The sequence below is a fragment of the Sarcophilus harrisii genome, chromosome 2 (assembly GCF_902635505.1).
Source record: "Sarcophilus harrisii chromosome 2, mSarHar1.11, whole genome shotgun sequence".
Classification (NCBI taxonomy): domain Eukaryota; kingdom Metazoa; phylum Chordata; class Mammalia; order Dasyuromorphia; family Dasyuridae; genus Sarcophilus; species Sarcophilus harrisii.
Window position 1 is genome coordinate 551,352,084 of NC_045427.1, and position 13,814 is coordinate 551,365,897.

A 13,814-nucleotide genomic window follows, 5' to 3' on the forward strand; every position below is an offset into this window, starting at 1 on the left:
TATGCATTTCAGAACTCAGGAAGCCCTAGAGGCATAATTCAACCACAGAATGAGGTGTTTTTGCTCTAGCCATGTTTTTCCATTAGATGAAGGACCACATACTGAGCTTTCTAGTCATTATAAATTGAACTTTCTTTCACCAACAATTATTTCTACCAAGATCACACTTACTCCACAGGATAAGTCAATGTTTCCTTTCCTTGCAAAGAATTAAATCTCTTCTTGTTACTATACATATGAAGTTCTTCCCTTGAGGCCTTCCCCCCTTTTTCTTTCAAGTAACAATCAAAATTTCAATCGATAATTCAGTTGAAGATTAATTTGTGAAGGCTTTTACTAGAAATTTGGGAAACTGGTCAACCAAGCGATTCTTGAAACTGTTAGACAAAATTCCCAATCTGTGGACTTGGGTAGCACTACACTCATGTGTATAACATTCACCAAGGGAGGTGACAAACTCAAAAACAAAAAATTTTGATGGCAGCCCCTTAACAAAGCAACTGTTGGACTTTTTAGCATAACTTTGTGCTGAAAACATTTGTCAGTGCAGTGACCAGCTTGACTTTGACTAAAGGGACCTTTGCGGTCCAGTCTCAATCTTTTTTTATGCTTCTAATTTTAAAAATAATAGCTTTTTTATTTTCAAAACACATGCAAGATAGTTTTCAACATTCACTCTTGCAAACCCTTGTTTTCCAAAATTTTCTCTCTTTTTATCCCCCCAAGCAGCAAGTAATTCAATATTACATGTGTTAAACATGTCCAGTTCGTCTATACATACTTCCATATTTATCCAAGCCTTTCTGAAATCATCCATTTATATACCATAGCTTATTTAGCCATTCTCCAACTGTTTGGAAGTTTCTTACCAATACAAAAAGAGTTACTACAAATACATATGGGTGCTTTCCCCCTTTTTATGATCATTTTGGGATACAGATTCAGTAGAGGCAATGCTGGATCAAAGGATATGCACAATTTGATAGTCCTTTGGGCATAGTTCCAAATTGTTCTTCAATAATTGGATCTGTTACCAACAATGTATTAGTGTCTCTGTTTTCCCACATCCCCTCCAATATTTATCATTATCTTTTCCTGTCATCTTAGCCATTCTGAAAGGTACATATCTCAGAGTTTTCTTAACTTGCATTTCTCTAATCAATAGATTTAGACTAATTTTTCATATGAGTAGAAATGGCTTTAATTTCTTCATCTGAAAATTGACTGTCCTTTGACCATTTACCAATTAGAAAATGGCTTGTATTCTTATAAATTTAAGTCAATTCTCTATATATTTTGGAAATGAGGCCTTTATCAGAACCCTTGAATATATGATTTTCCCCAGTTTCCCTTTTAATCTTGGCAGCATTGGTTTTGTTTGTACAAAACCTTTTAAATTTAATAGAATATAAATTTAATATAATAAATGCAATAACTGCATTTCATAATGTTCTTTAGTTCTTTTTTGTGCTTAAATTCTTTCCTTCTCCACAGATCTGGGAGGTAGACTATCTTTTGTTCTCCTAATTTGCGTATAGTATCACCCTTTATATCTAAATCATGAACCCATTTCAACTTTTTCTTGGTATATGGTGTTAGTTGTTGGTCAATGCCTAGTGTCTGCCTTATAATTTTCCAGTTTTCCTGGAAAGTTTTGTCAAATAATGAGTTCTTATCTCAGAAGCTGGAGTCTTTGGCTTTAACATTAAATTATTATAATCATTGACTATTGTGTCTTGTGAACCTAACCTATTCCATTGATCAGCTACTCTATTTCTTAGCCAGTAGCAAATGGTTTTGATCACCACTACTTCATAATGTAGTTTTAGGTCTGGCCCATTTAGGCCACTTCATTTGCATTCCAGTTTTATTCTTTTTCTTTTTTCTAGATGTGGAATGGACAGAGTGGTTTGACAAGCATGAAATGGCTCCATCGAAGGGTGGGGAGAAAATTTCAGATCTGAGGGCAGCTCATCCAGGAAAAATTTGTATTCGTCCCATTGATATCCAGGTATCATGACCAGAGTGATATTCTATTCTTCCTATAAGAGGAAAATACTATTAAACCACACACAGTTAGTGGGAAGTGTGCTCTGAGGGCTTCCAGTGATGCTAAGAATTAATGTGGTATAGAAAGAGAAGCTGTGAAATCTGATGTATATGCTAATATATGTATGAAATATGTGTATTATATATTATATTTACATGTCATATTTAAACTTATATTATCATTTAAATGTATGTATCGAATGTATATGTATGGATATACAATATATATGTACGTGTAAACATATATATATATATATATATATATATATATAATATGTATATGTACTATATACATAGTATATAAGTAGCCCCTGCTCTGTAACTTAAAGTAAAATTACCCAGGGCCTGAGAGTTTAAGTGTCTTGCTCAGAGCTACACTGTCGGTCAGCCATGAATACCTGAACCCAGGTTTTCCTGGTTTCAAGGTCAGCTCTCTATCCAATATGTCAAGCTGCCATACACACACTCACATACACACACTCACACACACACACACACACACATACACAATATAAACATAGCATTAGTAGAGGGGGTTGTGTGTATGCATACATAAATGTACATATATATATATACACAGATACAATGCATACATATAGAATATATTTTGAATATTACATATAATATACGTCATATATACATATACACATACACATAAATATATATATATATAATAGAATCATAGCTTTAAAGAGATTATAAATAAAGAAATTATAAAAATAAAGGGATCATAAATAAAAGAGAATATAAATAAAATTAGTAAGTGGGTTCAGAGTAAATTTGTAGAATTAGAGAAAAACCTGGCCTTTGAATCAGAAGATCTGAGACTAAATCCTACTTCAAACATTTACTAACTCAAACCATGAGCAACCCATTTAACCTCTAAGTTTAAGTGTCCTTATCTGTAAAATAAGATGATTTTGTCCATTCTACCAATTGCACAATGTTATAGTGAGGAAAGTGCATAGAACAAAGTATATAATGTGAGTTATTATTGTTGTTGTTTGGGGATGAAGAATCAGGTAGCTATGAATAGGGCTGAACGGTCAAGAGAAGATGGATGCCTGAGATCTCGGAAGAAGTATGATGGGAGGTAGATTGGCAAGACATGTTGCCCATTGGTGTAGGATGATAATATTTCTACAATACTCACTGCAGAGTGACGTATACTTAAATTCTGGCCCTAGAGAAAAATATGCAGAAAGGATTCTCCTATCCTTTATAAGATGCAAAAATAAATTAGTCTCTAACATAAAGCTGCTCCACAGCTTTTCATGGCTTCCCCACAAAGGTGAGGACTATTTATGACTATCATGGTCTTAAGATCTCTCTTTAAACTTTTGACAGGCTTTCACAGTTTGAATCTCATTTAACCTCATATGAACATGCTTTCCTTTTAAGTGAAGAAGGGAGGGAAAGGCAGACAGTCACTGAATCCAAAATAACCTTTCCCCAAAAGTACAATCTAATTTTAGATTTAGGTTGGTTACATTTCTCCCTAACCATAACCCCCCTTTTCCTCAGGCTGCATCAGCTGGCAGCCCCTGCTTCAAAATCACATGCTTGAGATGATTGTGGGACCAAACTCAAACACATCTGTCCTTTGGATACTGGTGACTGTGGGTGACCCTATGCATGTCCTTCAGTCATCAAGCACCTTCATCTTTTAGTTCTGTATAATAGAGATATGATATGGTTACTTGTCTCCCAGGGATACTAGCAAGAATAATAAGAATAAGCAGGAGTAAATAGCTTTTTCACAAAAGACAATATGTCTGTTTGATGTTCATAATCTCTTTTCAAAGAAAAAAAAAGGTTTCTGGACTATCATTTTTATCTTTATTCTAGGCCACTACAGTGGATGGAATTAAATTAACCACTGAGGTCGTCTACAAAAGTGGCCAGGATTACAGGTTTGTGTGCTACAATAAGAACAAAGCCTGCCAGAATTACCGAGTGAGGTTCCTATGTGGTAAATCGGGTAAGTGGTCTGTTTTGTGAAGCTGGGCTTTGGAAGGAAATAGTCAATTATAGCTCTGTTTCTTAAGTTGGCAGTTCTGTGTTGGCAGTTCTCAGGGAGCCGGGGTCAGCCACCTTGAGTTATTACCAGTGTCAGGCGGCCCCTCTTGGGTTCCCTTTATGTGGCATAGCCTTTGTGACAACAGTAGTTGTTTAAGACATCACAGGACAGTGGAGAGAGCTGGCAAGGATTTTGAGAACTCCACCCCATCCACACAAGCCTTTCAGGAAGGGGAAGGGCCAGGCCCTAAGAAAGTAGGCGTCTGATGTGCAGAAATGACCCTCAGATCACTAAGATTTCAGAAGCAATCCTATCTTTTGTAGCTTTCATTTCAAACAACACTGCTCCCAAAGGTGATCATTATAAGTGAATTTTAAATGGTTGGTTTGTTTTAAAAAAAAAAAAGGCACTCAGCATCTTCCAAAAAGCAGTCATTAAACAAAACATCTCCTTTTGGGGAAGACATTTATTGCTACTGTAAATAACAGTTCAGAGCAACTATATTTTTTTTAAGTCATGGAGCTAAGTGGGTGTGGTTAAATAACCCCACTGAAAGCCACATTTAACTTGAACTTAAGAAGTTAGTGGAAAATTCCCTTGCCAGTAGCTAATGAATGGATCTTTCTTGGTTGGGTTTTTGTTGACTTCACAAAGCCTAAACCAAGACCACAATGAGGTGAGCTAGATAATTTTGTTTTGGATTGGCAAACCTGCAATTGTATTAATGGAGGGAGGCAGGAAGGCAAGGGCAAAGCATTTTGAGAGGTGACAAAGAGTTAAATGAAAGACTTGATGACTCTCTTTGATTTTACAGTGAGACCCAAACTCACCGTTGCTATTGACACCAATGTGAACAGTACAATTCTGAGGCTAACAGATAATGTTCAGTCCTGGAAACCTGGAGACACCTTAGTCATTGCTAGCACAGACTACTCCATGTACCAGGCTGAGGAATTCCAGATACTGCCCTGCAAAACTTGCACTGCCTATGAAGTCAAAGTGGCAGGTAAGCTTCATTTTGGTCCTCTCTGGGCTCAGCTGAAATGAAATGTGTAGAGCCTCAAGTTGACTAAACATTATCCAAAAAATGATGTCGAGTTTTCCATCACTTTAGAGTTTTCCATCGTCCTTCCCTACTTTTTACTTCCTATGTTTCAGCTTGAGTGAGCTGGAATTTATGTTGTGCAATGTTAATTTCTAATAGCATTGGATTTACTTCAAATTGTCACCTCACGGAATTTAGAATGAGAACAAACTTTCTTCAAATGCAATTTCATGTATGTTTTGGATTAGGAGATTGAAGCCTAATTTCTGCTAATCATTGCAGATATTCACTCACAAAATCATGTCCATCTAGAATTCAGAGACTGGTTTTGCTTTTTCTTTGGATCCCTAGCACTTAGCATAGTGCCTGGCACACATACTCAAAACTTTAAAAGCTCGTTGATTGACTGATTGATCAATCCATTGGAGATGGAGTAGGACACTAATCAAGTTTGATAGTTAATTTGGCAATACCCCATAGAGAGCCATATCTCATTGACTGTGAAAAACCCCCATGCCTCCATTGTGGGAAGACTATCAGTCCTTTGTAATTCTTCTTGACCTTAAGAGAGTATTGCTCAATATCCTTCTGAATAATATACACATAAAATCATTGATGGTTTCTTTTAGGTTGGGGAAGAGATCCTAAGCAGCAAGTAAATAATTAATAATAGCTAGTATTTATATAATTCTTTAAATTTTGCAAAAATTTTTGCTTATTTGATCTTGACAACAATCTTGTGAGAAAAGTGCTGTTAATTATCCCAATTTAATAGATAAGGAAACTGAAGCTGAGAGAGGTTAATTAACTTACCCAGAGTTGCATAGTAAGTATCTGAGGCAGATTTGAATCTGGATCTTTGTGATTGCTCTCTCCACTACACCATGTCTCAGGTTTACAAAGACAGAATCAGGGTTCTTAAAAAGAGCCTATTGTTTCCATACATGCCTGATCCATAACCAGAGAATATCTTTGATACTGGGATTACTTGGTTCTTTGACAATATGGAATGTGAGCAAACTATTAGACAATAAGCCAGATTCCTACTGAGTTAGTATTTCCACTGGCTGAGAAAAGGGATCAGAAATACATTAACCATAGAGGCCTAAAAATACACTGCCTTCTACTTGCTGTTATCAATCAAATCCGATGAAATATGAATTCTATCATATGACTAGCTTCTCCTTTAAAAGGCACTAATTTTTAACTTTGCCTATGAATCCAATTAATGATGTGAAGTTGAAAACCTTCACAAACTATTTGGAGAAGAATAGCCCTGGGTTTAGTTTGTGGCCAAATAAATCTCTCAAATAAAGTGGGGCCTCTACCTTTCATGAATCGACTAAAATGCAGCTTCTCTTTGGGAATAGTATTTATTAAGACTTAGAATTTTCTACCTAAAAAATAGGATGAGAAATTACCCACTGCAACTGAAAAAAAAAACGCAGCCAAAAGGACGGTGGTTGTGAGAATAAAACTCAAACATTATAAGAGATGTGTAGCAGGGGTTCAGGAAAACAACCACCAGTCACATCGTCCTTAGCTCTTGCCCTTCCCTGGGTGTTAATGTTTTCTTTTCAGATTAAATGGGTATGAAATGGATTAAGCCTGTTTGATGTTTTGTTTGGTTTTGTAGTTGGACTTCATTTATCAGTACAGCATAAAATAGGGAGGAGAAGAGGAAGGAAAGAGGGGCTGTGGTGCTAGGGTTAAACAGGATGGGACAAAATGAAATCTATTTCATGTAGCCTAATTGGAGAAGTAAACTTTATAAAGGTTTCATGTGAAGGTACCAGGAGAACTGACAAGCTCCCCCAAGAGATACCAAGGGTGACATTCTGTGAAGACACTTTGATGCAATATTAAGGAAAGAAGAATAGATGAGCTGTAATAATTTCCCTTTTAATATATTTTAGTGACTCATAGGCATCAAGTAAATAGTTTTCCTAAGTCTTCTCAATAATAGGAAATTTTAATGATTGTGTGGGATCTTTAGAAAATCACCCAAAGTATCTATGTCCCAATTTCTTTCTTGAAAGAATAGCTGTTATTCACTTTTATATTACAAAATGCTTCACAGATATCATCTCATTTCATTCTCATGACAACCTAATAAGCTGGGTTGATAATATAAGAATAATTTTCCCCATTTTATATCTGGGAAATCTGAGTTCAGATATATGCTTAAGGTTGTTTAAATCACAGCTTCTTAAATCGTGCTTCATGACCCAATGCGGATCTTGTAACTGAATATGAAAGTTGGGAAATTATGATTTATTATCAGTAAATGTTGATTTGTATACCTATTTTATATACCTATATACCTGGGGTCATGTAAAGATTTATTGGGCAAAAAGGGGTTATAAGTGGGAAAAGTTTAAGGCGCTCTGGTCTAAATTTCATGTCTTCTTATTCCATATTCTGAGATCGCTCTGTCTCTCTGTCTGTGTCTGTGTCTCTGTGTCTCTCTGTCTCTCTGTCTCTCTCTCACACACACACACGCACCTTTTGTGACAGAAAAATTAACATTCGTATGTTACTTTCATATGTTAACTTCCTATGCTCATGATGATAAACAGAATAATAATTGCAATAAATGTCTATTTCTCTAGTAGCCATATTTAGAATATTTAGTAAATGAATACGATTCTAGAATAGTGTAGGATTTTAGAACAATTACCAAAATATCTAGGGAAAATACCTAGATAGTGAGGGAGTTTGCCAATTTTTAGTTCCTCTCAGTGGGATCTTACTGGAAATGAGAAGATCTGGGGGAGAAAAATGATGAGAAAGTGACAGAACTTATAGTCTCCCAAAATGTAATCAATTATTTACACTATGCCCTTTTACCCCATCATGGGAATTCTATCAAGCATCACAAATAATCACACTTCTATTACCTTCCCCAAGTGACTGTTTCATTCTCTGATAACATTGGTGACTGTTTTTAAAAATCCCATTATTCTGAGTGCTGTAATTCCCCCCTGAACTGCCACTTTCTCTGAGACTAAGTGCAGTAAACTGTTCCCATGCCCATCCCTTCAGTTATCACTTGAGAGCAACATATGTTGATGTAGCTGTTTTGACCATGGTTCTTTAGTCCTGGCTCCCCTTGGAGGTCCTGTTTTCCTCCTGTGTCACCTCCAACTGAAGAGTCTCTTGTGATGACCTTTTTGAAAAGGACATTCAGCACCATACTCTATGGGAAGATGCTCAATGTGCCATCAGCTTGGGGTAGCATTAATTTCTCCTCTTCCCTGGATTTACTAATTTCCTAAGTACCTTCTAAACTTTAAAATACTATATAAATATAAGTATTCTTTCAGATTGCCTTCATCTGCTCTGTGTATATCTTCCATATATGTACTTACTTATATGTTGTCTCCCTCAATAGAAGATACGCTGCATGAGGGCAAGTACAAGTTTTTGCCTTTCTTTGTATTCTTAGTACTTAGCACAATTCCTCAGATATAGTAGGCTCCATTCACATTTAAAGAAATACTTGGTGGGGAGGGAGAGATATTTTATTAGAAATTATCAAAAGAGATGACAGTAATGGAAAGACAGAATTTGGAGGCACCAGCGACCCAAATTTGAACCCCCTGTTTTGCAGCTGGGTGCACGGGGTAGAATACTGGGTCTGGAATCTGAAAGGCCTGAATTTAAATGTGACCTCAGAAATTTCCTAGCTGTTTGACCCTTGGGCAGGTCTGCCTTAGTTTGCCCATCTGAAAAAATAGGGATTGCAATAATAGCACCTCCCTTCCAGGGTTGTTATGAAGATAAAATGAGATCATATTTGTAAAGTGCTTGACATAATACCTGGCACATAGTCGATATTTAATAAATCCTCATTTTCTTTCCTCTTATATAGTGCCCATTTTACTTTGGGCAACTTCATCAATAAAAATGATTAGAATGAACTAGATGATCTCTAGCCTCCCTCCCCTCCAACATTCTGTTTTGAATGAATACTGTGGTATGCTTAACCCAAATTCCTGGAACAGAAGATTTTGACATTTTTATTAACTTTTCCATTGTTTATTATTATTTTGAATAGGTCAACAATATGACACTATTATTGTTACTAGGAGTAATGCTCTTAAACTTCCAAAGGGCCATGTTCTTGCTGCAGGGTCAGAAATTTAAAGGCAAAATCTTATTCTTCAGCTGGCCTAGCAAGAGCAGCTGAAATAAATAACCCAATTCCTTGATCTAAGGGAGAAAAGAAAGAGGAAAAAAATCTCTAATGGATTTATACTTTCAGGAGGCCTGAATAATATCCATGACATACATTGTAGACATCAGTGTTCTTCCCTTTTCCCTTCTGCTATTATTACTCTGAGAGATAGCTTGATGTAATGATGAGTCTTGACCAAGAGTCTTCTGACCTGTCATTTAGTCTTGGCTCTGCCACAGTCTCTCTGTGGGATCTTGAAAGGGGAATGCTAGAGCCAGCTTGAACTGGTTCAGGAGAAACCATTGTTAAATTTTCATAATAAGCATGTACACTTTGGAAATCAGCAAACACTATGAACATGGGTTTGATTTATTATTTTGCTGATTATCTAGATCTAGAAAATGGTGAAGAAAATGCCCAATTCAGGCTATACTTAAAAGTATGTCATGGATCCTTTTTTAAAAAAACATTTACAGCACATCCCTATATTTGCCAAATTATTTCCCAGGTTTATTTGCTATTACCCTTGGTCCCTCCCTTGAACTATAGGTGAGCGCCTCTTTATTCTATTGTGGCAGACAAAACAGTTTCTAGTTGTAACATTACAATTCATGAGGTACAGAAACAAGAGATGGGTCATTTGGAGAAAAAAAGAATGTTTGAAAGCAAGCAGAGTTAGAGACAAAGACTACGTCCAGAATCCAAGAGAATAGGTCAGTGAAATGAAACCTATGTGTTCCAAAAGACAAAAGGAAAAAAAACATATTTTAGCTGAAACATGAGTTCATGAAGTTGGATATTTGATCAAGGTTAACCTTGACTGAAGAATTCATAAGCTACTTGACATGTTAAATGTAGTAGCTTTACTTGCCCTGGTATATAGTATAATCCCACCCTCCTTTTTTTTTGAAAGGGCTTCAGCTATGGACAGCTCCCAGACAAATTACTAACATTCCCTTCAGAGGAGACTACTGTGTTTGCAATTGTAGATACTGTGGACATTAGTATCCTCTATAAAGTGAGAGGTTAAGATTTAATATTCTCTTAGGTCTTTTGGTCTATGAATCTAGGTTCCCATTACTTTCTGTATCAATAAAATCTCCATGATACAAATCATTGGGTGAGGTTATATGTGTTCTCGGTACCATCAACCAACCAATGCATATTACACCTGCCTCACTATACTTTCTAAGCCCAGAAAAATAGAGTAAAATATTATCCCTATCTAATTACAAACCCTCCCCATCTAGGACTACTAAGACACTCAACCTCCAGTCCTCTCATCACTCTGTGGTTTGCTCTGACAGTCTAGTCAGTGGAAAGCCTGTTGGCACATTGGTTCAGTAGTATGTTCTTTGTAAGGATTTACTGCAATTGAAGTTCACTGTAGTTCAGACTGGCTGTCTCAATAACAGAAAGCAGTCAGAGGGACAACGCTATTTTGCTGAGAAAGCTCTGGGAGAGGTTTTTGCTGGATAAAATGCCAAGAAAATAAACATTCCACTGGAGTATTTGTTACCTAAGAAAAACAGCTCTGAGTTCATCGTGTCTGTGTTCAGGGCAAAAGTCGGTTAACTGTAGGCCTGGAAATTGGAAGATTGTAAAGGGAAGATCCTCCAATTCTGGAAAATTAAAATGATAAATGTTTCTCCATTTGACTGCAAGTTTTTTAATGACCTGTTTCTCAGCCAAAGGCATTTTGGTAAAGTTCATGATGGTCAGGGACAGCATAGATGGTCAGGCAGTAAAGAACAATAAGGGAGGGGAATAAAAATACTTTGTCCTACACATTTAGTGCTGAGAATACTAAAAAGGACAGAAATCAGAACAGTTCATATAATAGATGAGATAATGCATTACGTCTTCTCAATTTTAAAGCAAAGGATCTTTTAATAATTATAAATAGGGAACTGAACAAGAGGTTCTAACAAGAACAAACCTCAAACTTTTACATAGGACAGTCATTAAATTACAAAATGGAAGAATTGCATGAAGTATATCTCACTCTGACACTTATTTGGAAAGAGACACATGCTTACAATTTCACTCAACCGAAAGAAACAGGGTCTAGTTATCAAGAAAAAAAAACAATTTCAGAAGTCACTTAAAACACAGCAAAGTGCTTTTAAATAATAGAATTGGCTAAGTAAAAAATATTCTCTTAAAAGATATTACTTAAATTCTTTGTACATTTAATAGATTCTTTCTTTAGGTTTTCTAATCTGGTGACTGTGGAAGAAGATTGAGCTCTCTCTATAACTTGTTATAGCTTAGAGTTTATCTTTTTAAATAATAGATTTTTATTTTCAAAATATATATAAAGATAATTTTCAACATTCACCCTTACAAAACTTTGTGTTCCAAATTTTTCTCCCTCCCTTCCTCCCATTCCCTCTCCTAGACAGTAAGTAATCCAATATATATGTTAAATATGTGCAATTCTTCTATGCATGTTTTTACATTTATCATGCTGCACAAGAAAAATCAGATCAAAAAGGGAAAAAAATGAAGAAGAAAAAAAGCAAGCAAACAACAACAAAAATGTGAAAATACTATGTTGTGATCTGCATTCAGTCCCCATAGTCCTCTCTCTGGATGCCAATGGCTCTCTCCATCACAAGTCTATTGGAATCGGCCTGAATCATCTTATTGTTGAAAAGAGCCAAGTCTATCAGAATTGATCATCACATAATCTTGTTGCTGTATACAATGTTCTCTTGGTTCTACTCACTTCACTTAGCATCGGTTCCTATAAGTCTCTTCAGGTCTTTCTGAATCATCCTGATGATTGTTTCTTATAGAATAATAATAGTCTATAATAATATTCCATATGGAATTATTTAGTCATTTTCCAACTGAGGGACATCCACTCAGTTTCCAGTTCCTTGCCACTACAAAAAGGCTATAGTCTAGAGTTTAGAAGATGAACATGTTTGAGACTACTTTCCTCTAGGCATTATGCCTGCAAGTCACATGAGGTGCCATCAGGGAGTCCTCAGTTCATGGGTAGTTGCCATATAATCTGAGCAAAGATTTCCCATAGTCAAATAACATAGAGAGAAAAAACATAATACTCTTTCTCAGCCAATAGTTCTTTCTTCTATAAAAATATGCTTTATAAAATCAAGAAATTATTCATTTTTAGTTACTTTAGTAATTCAGTATACTGATTTTCTAATGACAACAAGTAAAAAGTGATAAACAACTTAGAACAACATTCAGAGAAGTAAAAACCATTTATGTATAATTGGTTACCAGATCACTAAATGTCAACTGTTATAAATCACTACTAATCTAAAAAAAAATCTTAATTCTAGCTCCCAGACTTAAGTTGAAAACAACTTTAAAACTTACCCTGAATCTTTTATTAGAATCAAAACCCAATCAGGGCATTTTCTTGGCTCCTGGCAAAAAGCTCTTGCAGGTGGCTTTGGTTGAGCCTTTGATCCTCCCAACAGCAGAACAGCTTAGCTTACAACTTTTCTATGGGAAGCCCTTATTTGCTTTCTATCCCCAAGTTTTTCCAGTCCTCACATCCCCTCTCCTGGTCAGCAGAGAAGAGATTAAAAAAAAAAAAAAAAAGGAAGATTATAGTCATGCTATATGCATTCCCTGACGATCCATTTCCAGAGTTTTATCTGGCAGCTAACTTTCTTTGTAAGCTGCCCTAACAATAACTCTCTCCATTCCACTTGCCAAATGAGGTTATTTGATACTAATATAAAATTTGTTTCCTTAACAAATACTGTCACAGATTTTCACCTTACTCCAAATGTGCTTCTGCCTTTTAAAGGAATACAAATCATCCTTTTCTATAACTATACAGTATTTAAATAGAAATATAATGTGGATTCTTCCTAATATTTTTGTGAATTTAGGTATATTAACATAATCGTAGAAAAATATGTTTGTCAAATATACAATTTTTATTTTCTTGAGGAAGTTCATTCAATAAACATTTTTAAAGAATTTACTCTGTGAAAGGTACTATGTTGGGTTATGGTGATACAAAGACAAAAAATGGAGAAGCATTTTCTCTCAGTTTTCACAGAAAAGAATGACTATGCATTAAAATGTATATAATGCCAAAATAAAATGGAAAGTTATAATTTAGAATTCAGAACTTCTCAGATTTTTTTCCACTCATGACCCATTTTCACCTGAGAAAATTTTCTATGACTCTCTATATGGGTATATAAAATGGGTATACACCTCAAATATTTACTGATAATAAATTATAACTTCACAATCCTCATATTCAGTTATGAGACCCCATATAGAGTTGCAAACCACAGTTTAAGAAGCTGGGATTTAGACCAAAACAAAGTCTTAAGACTCTCATTATGAAGGGAATTGGCGTATAGTTCTATATGCATAAGAAGGAACTTAGTAACCTTTTGGATTTTTTTTCCAACTTGAAATTCTAGGTAACAGTGGGGATGTTAATAAACTAAGAATATCAAAAAACAATTTGAAGAAGGGGATAGAAAATGAAGCAGTGAGTAACAATACAAGAAAGC

At 35.5% G+C, this 13,814-nt stretch overlaps 1 protein-coding gene across 1 annotated transcript in view; it reads left to right on the top strand.

The window, feature by feature from the left end:
- Nucleotides 1-13,814, top strand: part of CEMIP (cell migration inducing hyaluronidase 1) — a 112,257-nt gene that overhangs the window by 32,307 nt on the left and 66,136 nt on the right. Inside the window, exons 8-10 of the mRNA XM_012542064.2 lie at nt 1,890-2,011; nt 3,898-4,030; nt 4,884-5,075. Coding sequence (XP_012397518.1) covers nt 1,890-2,011; nt 3,898-4,030; nt 4,884-5,075 — 447 coding nt within the window. The remainder of the gene's footprint in view (nt 1-1,889; nt 2,012-3,897; nt 4,031-4,883; nt 5,076-13,814) is intronic.